This window comes from Monodelphis domestica, chromosome 3 (genome assembly GCF_027887165.1).
Source record: "Monodelphis domestica isolate mMonDom1 chromosome 3, mMonDom1.pri, whole genome shotgun sequence".
Classification (NCBI taxonomy): domain Eukaryota; kingdom Metazoa; phylum Chordata; class Mammalia; order Didelphimorphia; family Didelphidae; genus Monodelphis; species Monodelphis domestica.
Window position 1 is genome coordinate 194,169,340 of NC_077229.1, and position 15,257 is coordinate 194,184,596.

Sequence of the window (15,257 nt, forward strand, 5' to 3'; positions counted from 1 at the left end):
CTAGGCCACATTCCTTCACATTTTTAAATTAGTTTCTTTGATATTCTTGAGCTTTTGTTCTTCCATGTGAATTTTGTTATTAGTTTCATAAAATAATTATTTGGTAGTTTGGTATGGCATTGAATAAATACATTTAGATAGAATTGTCATTTTTATAATCTTAGTTCAGCTTACCCATGAGCAATTAAAATTTTCCACTTGTTTAGATCTGACTTTTATTTGTGTGAAAATTGTTTGGTAATTGTGTTTTTATTATTCCTATGTTTGCCTTGGCAAGTAGATTCCCAGGTATTTATATTGCGTAGAGTGATTTTTAAATGGAATTTCTTTTTCTAACTCTTCCTGCTGGACTTTGTTGGGAATGTATAGAAATGCTTATGTTTTATGTGGATGTATCCTGCAACTTTGCTTAAGTCATTAATTATTTCACCTCGAATTTTAGTTGATTCTTTAAGATTCTCTTAAGTATATACCATCATATTATCTACAAAGAGTAATAGTTTCCTTATTGCCTATAATTTCTTCAATTTCTTTTTCTTTCCTTACTGCTAAAGCTAGCATTTCTAATACAATATTAATAATAGTGGTGATAATGGGTATCTTTGCTTCACTCCTGATCTGATTGGGGAAGCTTCTAACATCCCCATTGCTGATGATATTTCCTGACAGTTTTAGGTAGATATTATTTAACATTTTAAGGAATGATGCATTTATTCTTATGCTTTCTAGTGTTTTTAATAGGAATGGGAATTGTATTTTGTCAAAGGCTTTTTCCATACCTTTTGAGATAATCCTGTGATTTCTGTTAGTTTGGTTATTGATGGGGCTAATTATAATGATAGTTTTCCTGATATTAAACCAGTCCTGCATTTCTGGTGTAAATCCCACCTGGTCATAATGAATGATTCTTGTGATATATTGTCTCCTTACTAGTATCTTATTTTAAAATTTTGCATCTTATTTTAAAAATTTTCACTATTAATGAAATTGGCCCATAATTTTCTTTCATTGTTTTTGCTCTTCCTGGCTTAAGAAAGAGTACCATATTTGTTTCATAAAAAGAATTTGGTAGGATTCCTTCTCTGCCTATTTTCCCAAATAGTTTATGTAGCATTGGGACTAATTGTTCTTTAAATGTTTGATAGAATTCACTTGTGAATCCATCTGCCCCTGGGTATTTTTTCTTAGGGGTTTGTTCAATTTCTTTTTCTGAGATGGGACTATTTAAGGATTCTATTTCCTCTTTTGTTAATCTGGGCAATTTGTATTTTTGTAAATATTCATCCATTTCACTTGGATTGTCAGATTTATTGGCATATAATTAGGTAAAATAGCTCCTAATGATTGCTTTAATTTCCTCTTCATTGGTGGTGAATTTACCCTTTTAATTTTTGATACTGATTATTTGATTTTCTTCTTTACTTTTTTAATCACTTTTTTTCATAAAACCAACTTCTACTCTTATTTATTAGTTCAATGATTATTTCAGGGCTTTAAAAACAATTCATAAGCATTTATTAAGCACCTACTATGTGCTAGGCATTCGGTTAGGCTTTGAAAGCAAAAGATATAGAATAGTTATAAACAAAAAAGGAATATGGAAACTTGAGGCTATTTTTCAATATTTCTTCCCTTTCTATTTCTAGGCAAATGTGTATGTGGTTTTTAAAAAAATACTAAAAATTTTTTCCTTAGCCTTTTCCTAGTATTTTAGGTATAGAGAAAGATTTTAATTTCTTTTTCTTTCAACTTTTCCTTTTTTGTTGTTCTTACAAGAACACGTCCTAGGGATGATATTCTTAGCAGACGTGAGAGATCAAAAGATGTCAGTCCTATTAGTAGATGGTCCCCAACCAGAAGAAGATCAAGTAGGTCTCCTATCCGCAGGAGATCTCGTTCACCACTCAGACGAAGCCGGTCTCCAAGGAGAAGAAGCAGGTCCCCAAGAAGAAGGTAAAAATTCAGTTCAAAAATAATTTGTTACTTTCTCTGGAAATGTTAGCATGCATATAACATATGTTATAGGAATAGATACATTTTTACTTAATATTGGTTATATTTATGAGATGTTTCCTATTGAAAGATTAAAACAGTTTCTCTCTTATGTCTATTCTTTTAATAAGTATGCCTTATTTTACTTTTTAAAATTCTGTCAAAGTAATTGGGTATGATATATAAATCTGTAATTTCAGCTAGGAGGTAGGTTGACGATGATGAATCATTTGAGCTTGGGAATGCTGAGTTGCTGGGTATCCACACTAAGTTTGATATCAGTATAGGCAGCTAGACTGCGTAGTGGATAAAGTGCTAGATTGGGAGTCTTAGGAACCTCAGTTCAGATTTGACCTCATGAACTTAAATAAGCTGTGTGACCCTTGACAAATCACTTAAACTCTACTTTCATCTGTAAAATAGGGATAATTGTAGCACCTACCTCCCATGGTTATTGTGAGGATAAAATAAGATTTGTTAAGTACTTTTTAAACCAAAGCATCTTATGAATGTTAGCTATTAGATATTATTAATAATATGTTAAGCTCCCAGGAGCAGAGAGCTAGGTTGTCTAAGGAAGGTCAAACCAGAACAGATCGAATTTTGTATGCCCATCAGTAATGGGATCAGACATATGAATAGCTTCTGACTTTTGCCAGGACAGGATAGGGAGATCTAGTCTTTAAAAAATTTAAATTAAGGGGGCAGCTGGGTAGCTCAGTGAATTGAGAGCTAGCCCTAGAGACGGGAGGTCCTAGGTTCAAATCTGGCCTCAGACACTTCCCAGCTGTGTGACCCTGGGCAAGTCACTTGACCCCCATTGCCTACCCTTACCACTCTTCTGCCTTGGAGCCAATACACAGTATTGACTCCAAGACGGAAGGTAAGGGTTTTATAAAAAAAAAAAAAATTAAATTAATTCCCTAATTGTGGAGTGAAACTTGATTTTCCCTTCCACTATGTTTTAGGGAGTTACTCAGAAATGAAAATTCTTAGGTATTTTACTGTGTCAGTTCTTCTGCCAATTCACCTTGCCTTGATATAGCAAGCAGGTCTTAGTAAATGGAAGACTGTAATTCTTTTGTAGGTTAAAAATCACTTTACCTCTTATAAAAAAATAAATTTATCTCTAGTAAATAGAAATATTATATTTTATGAGGTTTATTAAAAATTATTAGAAATCAAGGAATAAAGAAAATTCAAAATAAGAAAACCACATGCCTAGGGCTGATTAGCCCATTCAAAACCCCCGTGCTTAGCTTACCCACTATATCATTTTTTTTGGCTGAGAGACTGTGTGGGAAGCAGAGAGCCTATTAAATACTAATTGTGATCTTGCCCAGGTGAAGACTCGGGTGATATTTTAGGGAATTCTGGGAAGTACCAAGGACTTCTGGGGATTGACGTCTAGGGTTCAAATCTCCATTTTACACTCTTTGAATCTTAGTGTCTTCATCTGCCAAAGGGGGTTAACTCGTCTTTCTTGCAATGTGGAGGTTCAAATGAGATGACTCACACGTGTGTACACACACACACACACACACACACACACACACACACACAACCTTTTAAAGTAGTATCTTAAGTGTTCTTCTTCTTGCCTACATTTATAATATTGTAGGTAATGGTTTAGAATGATAACCTTAGGATTCTGCAAAGTCATTAAAGATTCAATGATTAATTAGTATTTGTTAAGTAGCTACATTGTTACATAGTTTAGGTATAATATAAGAATGTTGAATTTCATCCCATGGTTTACTATCATCTTCATACATGCTTAAAATAATCAGAGAGCTAAGTACCACATTGTGCTTATTTTCAAATGACTAACTTGCTTTTATTTTCTTTTGATGATATTTTTCTCAACAGAGATAGAGGTAGGCGGAGTAGATCTCGACTTCGACGTCGGTCTCGATCAAGGGGTGGTCGTAGGCGCAGAAGCAGAAGCAAAGTAAAGGAAGATAAATTTAAAGGAAGCCTTTCTGAAGGAATGAAAGTTGAACAGGAATCATCATCTGATGATAAGTAAGGATGATGTTCTACTCAAATTATCCTGTTTTAAATCAGAATTTAAAAGAAATACTATTTGGTATGCAGATTTCTTAGCAGTTATTTTTGCTAGCTTGAACATTATGTCATGACCTAATTCTGTGAGGGTTTTTGTTTTTCCTCAATTTTGGAATTAGCTTTTTAAACATGTAATAAGTGTAGCCTTTTTTATTTCCTTTGTTGATTTTTTCCCCTTTGATTAATTTTTTTTAAACTAAAATCTTAGTTTCTTTTCAACTACCGTTTCTCCCCCTTCCTCCTCAATTATAGAAATAACGAAAACTAAAATCCTCGTAACATTCTCTGTGGAGCAGATTCCTGTATTGTTCATGTCCAAAAATGATACATCTCATTTTGTAGTTTGAGTCCTTTGTCTCAGGTAGTGGGTAGCATTCTTCCTCACCAGTCCTTTGAAGTCTGGAGGTTGGTCATTGCATTGAACAGAATTCCTAAGTTGTTCCATGTTTGTCTTTAAAATATTGTTACTAGGATAGCTAAGTAACACAGTGGAGAGACTGACAAGCCTGGAGGCAGGAGGACCTTGGTTCATTTTGCTTCAGATACTGTGTAACCCTGGACAAGTCTATAATTCCAATTGCCTTGCCCTTCTCTCTCTTCTGTCTTAGAATTGATACTAAGATAGAAGGTATGGGTTTTAATATGCTTTTATATAAAAAATAGATGTATATATAATTTGTAGTCAGTTCGTACAAAGTTCCTGATTTATTTGGAAAAGTCCAATCATTTTTTATGGCACAGTTGTGTTCTATTACATTCACATACCATATTTTGTTCAGCCAGTTCTCAATTGACAGTCACCTACTTAGTTCCTATTCTTTGCTACTGCTACATATATATATATATAATGTATACATATAATATAATTGGGTCAAAGGGTATGCACAGTTTGTGACTTAGTGACTTTTAGGGCATGGTTCCAAATTGCTTTCTACAATGGCTAGTTTAATTCATACCTCCAACAACCGTGCATTAATGTAAATGTTTTTCCACAGCTCTTCCAACAATCATTTCAGCCTCCAACCCCCTTGTCATCTTTGCTAATATAATGGGTATAAGGGGAATCTCTTTGCTTTGAATTTGCATTTCTTTAATTCTTAGTGCTATGGGGCGTTTTTCCAAAGAGAAAGCCTGGTATGATGGCTAAACAACAGGCCTTAGAGTCAGGACAACCTGGGTCCAAGTCCCAGCTCTAAGACATGTAAATTATGTGACTATTGGGTACATCCATAACTTTAAGTGCACAGAGCAACAAAACAATCTTTAAATTTAAGGTAAGCAGGTTAGTATGCTTCTGTTCTTAAGGACACTTCTTTAGCATTCTATCTGCTGTGATTACTACTTTATGAAAACAATTCATTTAAAATCCTAAACTTTGACCTGCTGGATCAAGGGGTATATATTCTGTCCCTTATGTGAATAGCATAGTAATCATGTGCTGCTTAGATAGTTACTAAAGTTATTCTACTATAAAGATACTAAACCTTTCTACTTTTGGCCACTTTTCATCAGATTTTCATCTTCTGTTCTTTATAAGGAAAGACTTAAATACTCATGCAGCAGTGTTGGGAAACACAAGGTCTTTTTTGTTTTAAAAATAAAATATGTATGATCCGATGAATATGCAGAAAACATTTTTTCATACAGCTTGCTAAATCTTCATTAGAATACTGGTCAACAGTAAAACAGTTACCAGACGAAGTTAATACTGACAATTATGTTAAAAACATTTAAACCAACATGTTTGTATATCAGCAATGAAATTTTTCAAGGGAGCAAAATAATGTAAGCTGTAGATTAAAATGTTATGTCTAAGAAGCATTTCTTAAAATGGTATAGGATTATAGACTTTGGAGTTAGAAGATAACCCAATTCTGACTTTTACAGGTGAATAAGATATGTCCCAGAGAAGTTAAATGACTTTTCCATAGGTCCCCCAGGTTAATAATTTCATAACAATAATTTCAACCCAGGCCTTGTTACTTCAACTCCTGTGTTCTTTCAAATATATATCTATGTATTTTAACTGAAAATATATGAAGATGACAATAAGGAATAATTCTGTGTAATTGATAGGCGAGTGGAACTTTCTTATATTTATTTATAAACTGTTTTCTCCAAGACATTGGATTACTTCTTAGTTAAGTCTAAATCACATTTAAAAAGACATCTTCCCATTTTCCTTTAGCACTCATTCTGGATCCTATAACTATACCAAAGCAAAAGGCCACTGAAGCCTAGCCTCAAAGATGCTACCAAGCAGAGATCTCAAAGAACAGAAAATTTTTAAGCTCTTTTTATTTTGTGATTGCCTCATTTTGATGATAAGAAAATGCAAACTGTCGTGAACTCCTTCTTCTATACTCTGCATTTCAGTCCTTGTGTTATCCTCTAGTCATTCATCCTTTTGCTTCCATTGAAGAAGAATTGGCCATCTACTTTCATAATATTTTTTACTATCTTCTCATTCTACTCATTCCATCTACCCTAGTCTACCCTCTTGACATCTCTCCTGAACCATTGCAAGAGTGTCCTAATTGGCCCCTTGTTTCTAGTCTCTCCATTCCAGCATGTCCTTCACAGGTTTGATCATCACTCCTCTGCTCCAAAATATTCTGTGGCTTCCACTTCCCTGTAGGGCAAAATAAAAACTTATTCTTGGCATTTACAGTCTTATACAATCTGTCTCCAGCAGACCTTTCTAGACCTATTTTTCAGTCTGTATAAAAGCTAGACCAGAATACCCATTTGTGCAAAAGAAGGGCCTTTGCATGGGCTCTGTCCTATCTACTTACTTCTCATCTCCATTTCTTATACTATTTAGTTTCTTTAAAAGCTCAACTAGGATGCCACATTGGGAAAATTTCTCTAAATACTGGCATATTTACTTATTTATCTCTTCTTTTTATATCCACTCTGCCCACCAAAGAAATATAATACTTTGTTGGTTTTTCTTAGATTTGTCAAGGCCATGATTTTAAAATAGTTAATAAGATGTAAAATTATAAAATTTATTCTTTTAGCCTAGAAGACTTTGATGTTGAAGAAGAAGATGAAGAAGCCCTAATAGAGCAGAGAAGAATCCAAAGGCAGGCAATTGTTCAGGTATGCATTTATAAAGTAAAATGGTGGATATATGAAGCAGCTATGGGCATTCATAAAATTCAAGTAAATAAGCATTTTTAAAGTACCTAGTTTCTTTTAAATCTAGTCTTTATATCTGAATTATCACTTCCCTAATAAACTGAAAAAAACTTACTTTGACAAAGCATTAATTTGTAGCCACATAAGGGTAGGATGCTGAATAGAGAAACTAACATTTAAAAAAATAACAATAAAGTTGTAATGTTTTCATAATGTAGGGATTTTTTGAATTTCAGATTTATATCATTCTAAGTCATCTCCCTGGTTAGTTACATATATGGAGTTGATTTGCTCCAATAAATCCCATAAACTGAAGTTATTGTAATTTTATCTTTCCCAAAAAAGGTCTCAAAATAAAATACCCTACTTAAAACTAGTGACATAACACAATGTCTACTCAATATTATGAGAAATAGGAAAGATTTTGCAATTTAGTTACATTGAAAAAAAAATTTAGAAAAATTTAAGTAGTCTTACAACCTTTGCTGTCTCAGTGTCTTAAAGTAGATGTAATCTCCCCCAAATTCCATTGCTTCTTGAGGATTCATGTTAATTCTTGCTTCTGGAATATCCTTATAAAATGTAAAAATACCTTTTCTTGTGATGAAGGCATTCCTATTCTGACTGGTGTGTAATGTCTAGAAGACATGATAGAGGTGTGTAATTAGAATATGTTACCCTAAAAACTACAATTCCCAACACCCCACTCTCCTCACCTTATGTGCTGACATAGGGAGGATATAAATTTCGTGTAGCCCCACCTCTTGCTCTTGTCTTGTCGGGGCTTTGGTGGAGTAGGCTTTTTAAACAGGCAAAGAGAACTTAGTCACTTGGTCTTAATTTTGTCAAATAATTAGTTTTTTTTACTTATATTTACTTTTTAGTCCTTCTACTTCAAGTGATTATTAAGAAACTTCATAAAATTAATACTTGGTGTTGCTGGATCTTAATTTAAGTCCTACAGAGGACAAATACTATTCATACTACCAATGATTAGGAATCTATTTCAGTATAGTACTTAGCAAAGTATGACTAATGAAGGCATCAAACCCTTGCCTTTCATAGCATAATTATAAAATACATAAACTCCCCCAATAATATAAGGGATTATAATGCTGATGAAATGTGAACTTTTTAAAGACACACAAATAAAAGTTAGACCCAAAAGAGGAAAGGACAGGGCAGTAAGGGCAACAAGATTTGGCTTTTGAAGGTGGTTGTGGGGGTCAGTGCTAGGAATTTGTGGTAGAAGAATAGAGGGAAACATTGGCAAGGGAGGAAAAAGATGGCACAGTACATTCAAGCAGGAGTCTGGTATAGATTCTGTATAGGGCAGAGGAACTAAAAATATTGGAGAAACTTAGTTTACTAGTTTAATACAGTTACAATGTTTGTGATAACTGTCATCTAACTTTTGTCTGCATTCACCATAATCATAGCTATACACATACAGTAAGAGAGACTTTTTTAACTTCATTTAGTGTTTCCTAGCTTAACTGATTTTCTAGGGTTGGAGTTTTAAGAACAAAAGCTTAAGTCCTATATCAAATGTGCATTTTATTGAAAATAACATTGAATTCTTATTTCAGAAATACAAATACCTTGCTGAGGATAGCAATATGTCTATGCCATCTGAGCCAAGCAGCCCTCAGAGTAGCACTCGAACACGTTCACCATCTCCTGATGACATTTTAGAACGGGTTGCTGCTGATGTTAAAGAATATGAAAGGGAAAATGTTGATACATTTGAGGCTTCTGTAAAAGCCAAGCACAATCTTATGACAGTTGAACAAAATAATGGTAAGTAAAAAAAAAATGGTATTTTTTTGCTGTATAATTGAATTATTAACAACATAATTAATAATGAGAAAAGATCAACTGTAGGGCTTATGGATGTGCAAAAAAAGTGTTGAATATTTTTGCTCAATAAAGTGTTATACTTGTTATTAACTTTTAAAAAAACAATGTTGTTGATAGATTTTTGTTTTATATTCACCTTCATTTCTATATCCTTTCCCCTTCAACTACCTAGTGAAAGCCCTCCCTTATAAAACAGATTTAAGAAGAGAGAAAAAGAAATTAATCAGAACTCACCAACACATCAATCTAAGCCTAACACTATGTGTTTAACATACATTAGGTCCCTCACCTCTGCAAAGAGAGGGAGGTGAATTTTTTCATTCCTTCTCTGGGACTAAACTTGTTCATTATAACTACATGGTATTCAGTTTCCATTTGCTCTTTCTGCTTACATTGTTATCTTATATGAAGTCTCCCTGGTTCTTCATAAAGTCATATTCATCTTAAGCATGGTAATATTTCACTTATGTGCCACATTTTTTAATCCATTTCTCAGTCATTGGCTATCTTTGTTTTCATATCTTTGCTCCAACAAAAAATTACTTCTATGAATATTTTGGCATATATGGGACTTTTTTTTTGTCTTTGACCTTCTTAGGGCATATAGCAGTGGACTCTGGTTCAGAGGGTATGGACATTTTAGTCACTTATTATTCAGTGTAATTTTAAGGGAAAAAAAATTTATGTTCTATTTTTAAAAATTGTTTATTTAGTACCCAGCATAATTACTTTTTCAAACAAGAAAATAATGGAAGTAGAGAGCCTTAAAGGGAAATTAGTAGAGGGAAACCTGGATTATAAACATAATTGGGCCTCCGTTCATTAGGGTCTTATAAGATGTATCTATAAACAATTGAATAAAAATTCTGTATTCTAAGAATTTAAAATGATTTCAGAACTGCTATATAGTGGAATCCCTTTATTGGATAGAATACATTTTGTTGTATTACTTTTAAAACAATTACTGTTGATTTTGTTCTATGTTTTCCTTTTATTATCTCTTTGTGATATTTGATGTGTATTTCCATTAAGGTTCTACTCAGAAGAAACTATTGGCACCTGACATGTTCACAGAATCAGATGATATGTTTGCTGCATATTTTGATGTAGGTAATCTTAGAATTTGTTTTACAGCTTATATAGATAGAACTGTTGAATATTGATTGGTATGAATACAAGCAAAATTGTGGTAGATTGGTCAGTGCAATAGTAAATTTCAAATATACAAGTTTGGGATCTGAAAATATATTAATTTTATAAAGTATTGTGGTCAGCATTATCTTAGATCTTTATTTTAAAAGTGTTCAGTTTTTGCTTTGAATAATCTCAATGGTGATATAGCGATTTTTAAAAACTGGCACAGAGTAAAATCAAAGTCCATTTTATTTCCAGGCTTAATGAAAATGCTGAAATAATTTTATTTGGGAAGGCTTCAATACTACTTATTCAGAAATGAGTTAGAGGAGGCAGCTGGGTAACTCAGTGAATTGAGAGAGCCAGGCCCAGAGATGGAAAGTCCTGGATTCAAATTTGGCCTTATACACTTCCTAGATGTGTGACCCTGGGCAAGTCACTTAACCCCCATTGCCTAGCCCTTACCACCCTTATGCATTGGAACCAATACACAGTATTGATTCTAGGACAGAAGGTTTAGGGTTTAAAAAGAAATGAGTTAGACCAGTATTGCTTCTTCTTTCAGAGTGCTCGTCTTCGGGCTGCTGGCATTGGAAAAGATTTCAAAGAAAATCCCAACCTCAGGGATAATTGGACTGATGCAGAAGGCTATTACCGTAAGTGTATATTTCTTAATTTAAGAGTTGTCTGTAAAATTATTACTATTGAAAGTTTGTTTGTTGTGTGCTAAAAGCATTTTCTTAAAGTCTATGAAAACTGTATAATAGTGACATCATTTAAAAAGTGTGGCATATGCACTTTGTGGCAGCAAAAAATTGGAAAATGAGGGAGTGTCCCTCAAATGGGAAATGGCTGAACAAATTGTGGTATATGATAGTGCTGGAATATTATTGTGCTATATGGAATGATGATCTGGAGGATTTCTATATAAACTGGGAGAATCTCAATGAACTGATGTAGTGTGAAATGAGCAGAACCAGGAAAACATTGTACAGAGAAAGTAAAACATTGCAGAACAATCAAATATAATGCAACAAGCCAGGACACTCCTGAAGGACACACTTATGGGAAAGAATGCTAACTGCATTGAGAGAAAGAACTGTGGGAATAGAAATGCAAAAGCAAAACAAATGGCTTATCACATACATATATGATTTGGGGTTTCAGCTTAAACATGAATAATATGGAAATAGGTATCAAGTGAAAACATTTGTACAGCCCAGTGGAATTGCTTGTCAGCTCTGGGAGGAGGGAAGGAAGAGGGGAAGGAGAGAAAATGAATCATGGAAACATGGAAAAATATTTTAAAATAAAAATTAATTTGATAAGAATAAATAAAAAAAATTTTTAAATGTGGCATATACAACAGCTACCTGAACCCAAACTATTAAGTTAAGCTGCTCAAAGATGTATCACATATTGAAGTGAATTAGACACTTAATATAAAATTTAAAATGTATCCAAAGTTATTTTCAGCCACGAAATCTACCTCCAGAATGAAAAGGTACATAACATGCTCATCTGTTCTGAAACCAAGAAATACAACATGCACAGAACTTGAATGCCAGTCATTCAGTATTTATCATGCTAGACTACCCTTGGAACCACTTCACTGAGCACATTTCCTCACCATTCAGTGTTCAAAATCATCAACAATTGCTAGTGGAATGGACTGAAGTGGGCATACAACTTCTAACTTCATTTATGAGAATGCGACTAGTGACAGCACAGTTTTGGTTCTTGTTCTTTACAAAACTTAGTACATAGCAGAGATCTGACATAGCTTTCAAGTGACAGCACCGTGTTCCCTTCTAGTTCATACAAAATGTTATGTTTTACTTGTTTAGGAGTATCAATTGTTTTAACATTTTGTCCTTTAGGTGTTAACATAGGTGAAGTCCTAGACAAACGTTACAATGTGTATGGCTACACTGGACAGGGTGTCTTCAGTAATGTAGTGAGAGCCAGAGATATGGCAAGAGCAAACCAGGAAGTGGCAGTGAAAATCATCAGGAACAATGAGCTTATGTAAGTTATTTTATAAATTAAAATGATAATAATAAAAGATAAAATGAAACTCATTTAAGCATTTTTAGCTTTTGATTCAGATTCTGCTCAATTTATGGGATCTAGTTGCACAGTAATGAAACCTACTTTTCTGGGTCAAGGAATTGGTTCATTTTATATGCATAGCACTTTGGAGTATGTAAGATGTATTAGATATAGTTCCTGATTTCAAAGCTTAGTCTGATAACTAAGGCAGAAAAATACTCAAGTAATGATAATATAATATAAAAGAATATACATCTAACTAAATTCTAAGATTTGGACCTGATACTTCAGTGAAATTCTAAAAATTGAGAAACACCCATCTTGATTACAAAATGACTACTTATAGCTTGTCATCTGTATTTTAACCTTTTTGCTATTCCTAAGAATAGATTGAGAAAAGACATTGATTGAAAGTAGGACTTTATCTTTTAGTCATTTTATTGGTTTTAATATGTTCAAATTTGGAGAATTCATCATATTTTTTAATCTATGTAACCTTTCTGCCAATACTATGAGTGTTTAAATTAGCTACACTCTTATATCCTATCAACAAATAACAAGTTGGACTATTAAAAGATAGTCATTATTTGAAAGAAGGAAGACTGGTAGTAGAAAATTCATGAGGTAAAGGAAACATGGGTAACTTAATTGAAACTTGTAACTCATCAAGCTTGAAAATAGGCAAAACATTTTTGTGCTCTAGTATTTTGAGAGGCCATTTGAGTAAACTTTCTAAGGTAAAGTATTATTGTTACTATGTATAATAACATAATATATATTGTGCATAATAAGTGAATTTTGAGTACTTTCTGAGTTAGGACAGTTATAAGAATAGACATTATTTTGAAAGAAGTCTGATTTCAAAGTGATAGAAGAAATACAGCTTTTTCTTCATTTAATATGTTTTTTGGTTCCTTTTCATCTTTTAATCCAACTTCTAAAAAAAATTATAAGGTAAATTTTTTTCATGTCAAATTTGATGCTCTTAGTAATTTTTTCAAATGCATTAAAAACAACATCTGTCGAGATATACCAGAACCAAAATAGGACAATTTTTTGTGTGCACTAAATGTTATTTTTACTTAAATTTTGTTTTTAGGCAAAAAACGGGGTTAAAAGAACTGGAATTTTTGAAAAAGCTTAATGATGCTGATCCTGATGACAAATTTCATTGTTTACGGCTCTTCCGACACTTTTACCATAAACAACATCTCTGCCTTGTGTTTGAGCCTCTAAGGTAAAATGTCAAAATGTAAATTAAGTAGAAATTTAGATATTTATAAGCTTCTTTTTCTAGGCAGGAGTTTTTGTTTTTCATTATGCTGAACATGGTAATGAAATTTCCTTTTTTGATCTAAATAGTCTTTATTTATGATCAGCTCTTAATTCTCCTTAATTAAGAGACTACAGCCTGACTAGGTGATCTTTTGAAACCTAAGTGTTTAGCTAATTCCTAAAAAATATTTAAACCAGAAGGAACAAAAGCTAGGAATAGGATAGGAAAATAATTTCTTTTGAACCAGGTATTTAAAATGTGATTTGTTATCTTGAAGTTCATACCCTTTTTCAGAGAATCATTTCTAAGTGGTAAGGGTACTCCTACTTTTCTGCTCATTAGTAGACAGTCTTTGGATTCCCAAAAGCTTTAGTTTAAAATTGTACTAAGATTTTTAGGAAGTCTCATATTTTGTTGGTGTGCATTTACTTCAGCATTTCTCTTCCACATTGGTCATATTCAAGAGATGGAAATGTCACTTACCCCTACTCACACAACAGAACCAAAATCATTTACTTCCTGTCTAGTGCTTTCTTCATTTCACTGATACCTTAAAAAAATTTTTTTTCCAATAAAATGGGTATTCATTTCCATGATTGAACTCAAATTTAAGTGGTCTTGGTCTACTACAGAGTACATGACAACGTAAACTTTTCTTCCTTTCTTCCTTCCTTCTTTTTAATAAAACCCCTTACCTTCCACCTTAGAATCAATACTGTGTATTGGTTCCAAGACAGAAGAGTGGTAAGGGCTAGGCAATGGGAGTTAAGTGACTTGCCCAGGGTCACACAGCTAGGATGTGTCTGAAGCCAGATTTGAACCTAGGACCTCCCATCTCTAGACCTGGCTCTCAATCTACTGAGCCACCCAGCTATCCCCAACATAAACCCTTCTTGACTCTCACCACCACTTACTCCTTGCTCCTCAAACTTCCACTTTTTTGTTTTTTGCCCTGTCTCCCTATCTCCTGGGTAAAGCCTATTATAAGCCTTAGAACTACAGAAAGGGGGCCAGTCTTGACCTTCCATACTACCCCACTCTTTCTCTTGGATGATATTAAGTCCCTTGGCCTCCTCTCATTTTACCCTTCATTGATTTGCCTATTTTTCCAACCTTATTGTCTTGTTGATTTGTTACACTCTTGCCTCCCCAAAGTGGGTTTTTACTCAAAGTTTTGTTCTCTAAACCTTTCCTTGGCAATCTCTTCTGGTAAGAATTTTAGTTTACATACCTGAAAGATATATAGATAGATCTCTAATATTTTTCCTTTAGTTTTCACCCTATATTGTCCACTACTGTTATAGAATTCCACGTAGGTGTCAGACCAAATCCAGGTCATCTTCTAACCCTGCTCCTTTTTTCTTTGTATTTTCTCCTTTCCCTCCCCTCTCCTATGTAGTCAGTTACTAAGTATTCATTAGTCTTATACAGTTTATTTACATGACTTCTCTGCTAAGCCCTGACTCATGAAGGGTTGTTAATACTGGTTGCTTGTGCCATTGTACAACAGCAGTCTAGTGGAATGTGTGCCTAACTGTTCTCTCTCCTCAGTCCATCCTTCTCACAGGTTTCCAACATCCTATCTCTTGCCCAGTCTGACCATGCCACTCTCCTGTTGAAAACCTTTCAGTGTCTATCTTATAAAATGCAAAAAACCTTTAGCTGTTATTTAAGATCTTTCTCACTCAGACTTGAATTCACTTTTCCAGCCTTATTTTCTTGTATACTTGCC

At 33.6% G+C, this 15,257-nt stretch overlaps 1 protein-coding gene and 1 long non-coding RNA gene across 10 annotated transcripts in view; one reads left to right on the top strand and one right to left on the bottom strand.

Moving 5' to 3' along the window:
* The window catches only part of PRPF4B (pre-mRNA processing factor 4B), a 51,828-nt gene that overhangs the window by 23,232 nt on the left and 13,339 nt on the right, over positions 1 to 15,257 (top strand). For all 9 annotated transcript variants that reach the window (XR_008917592.1, XR_001629042.2, XR_008917591.1 and 6 more), the window contains exons 3-10: positions 1,777 to 1,953; positions 3,862 to 4,017; positions 7,083 to 7,164; positions 8,793 to 9,003; positions 10,096 to 10,169; positions 10,763 to 10,853; positions 12,078 to 12,225; positions 13,349 to 13,486. Coding sequence is in view for 1 of the 9 variants with exons in the window: in XM_001378416.5 (XP_001378453.3) it covers positions 1,777 to 1,953; positions 3,862 to 4,017; positions 7,083 to 7,164; positions 8,793 to 9,003; positions 10,096 to 10,169; positions 10,763 to 10,853; positions 12,078 to 12,225; positions 13,349 to 13,486 (1,077 nt within the window). In the remaining 8 variants the exon portion in view is untranslated. The remainder of the gene's footprint in view (positions 1 to 1,776; positions 1,954 to 3,861; positions 4,018 to 7,082; positions 7,165 to 8,792; positions 9,004 to 10,095; positions 10,170 to 10,762; positions 10,854 to 12,077; positions 12,226 to 13,348; positions 13,487 to 15,257) is intronic.
* Positions 6,333 to 8,910, bottom strand: LOC103095351 (uncharacterized). The gene is made up of 4 exons (XR_465139.2): positions 8,805 to 8,910; positions 7,920 to 8,002; positions 7,684 to 7,841; positions 6,333 to 6,691 (listed from the first exon to the last, which is right to left on the bottom strand). It is a non-coding gene; the product is annotated as an uncharacterized LOC103095351 (long non-coding RNA).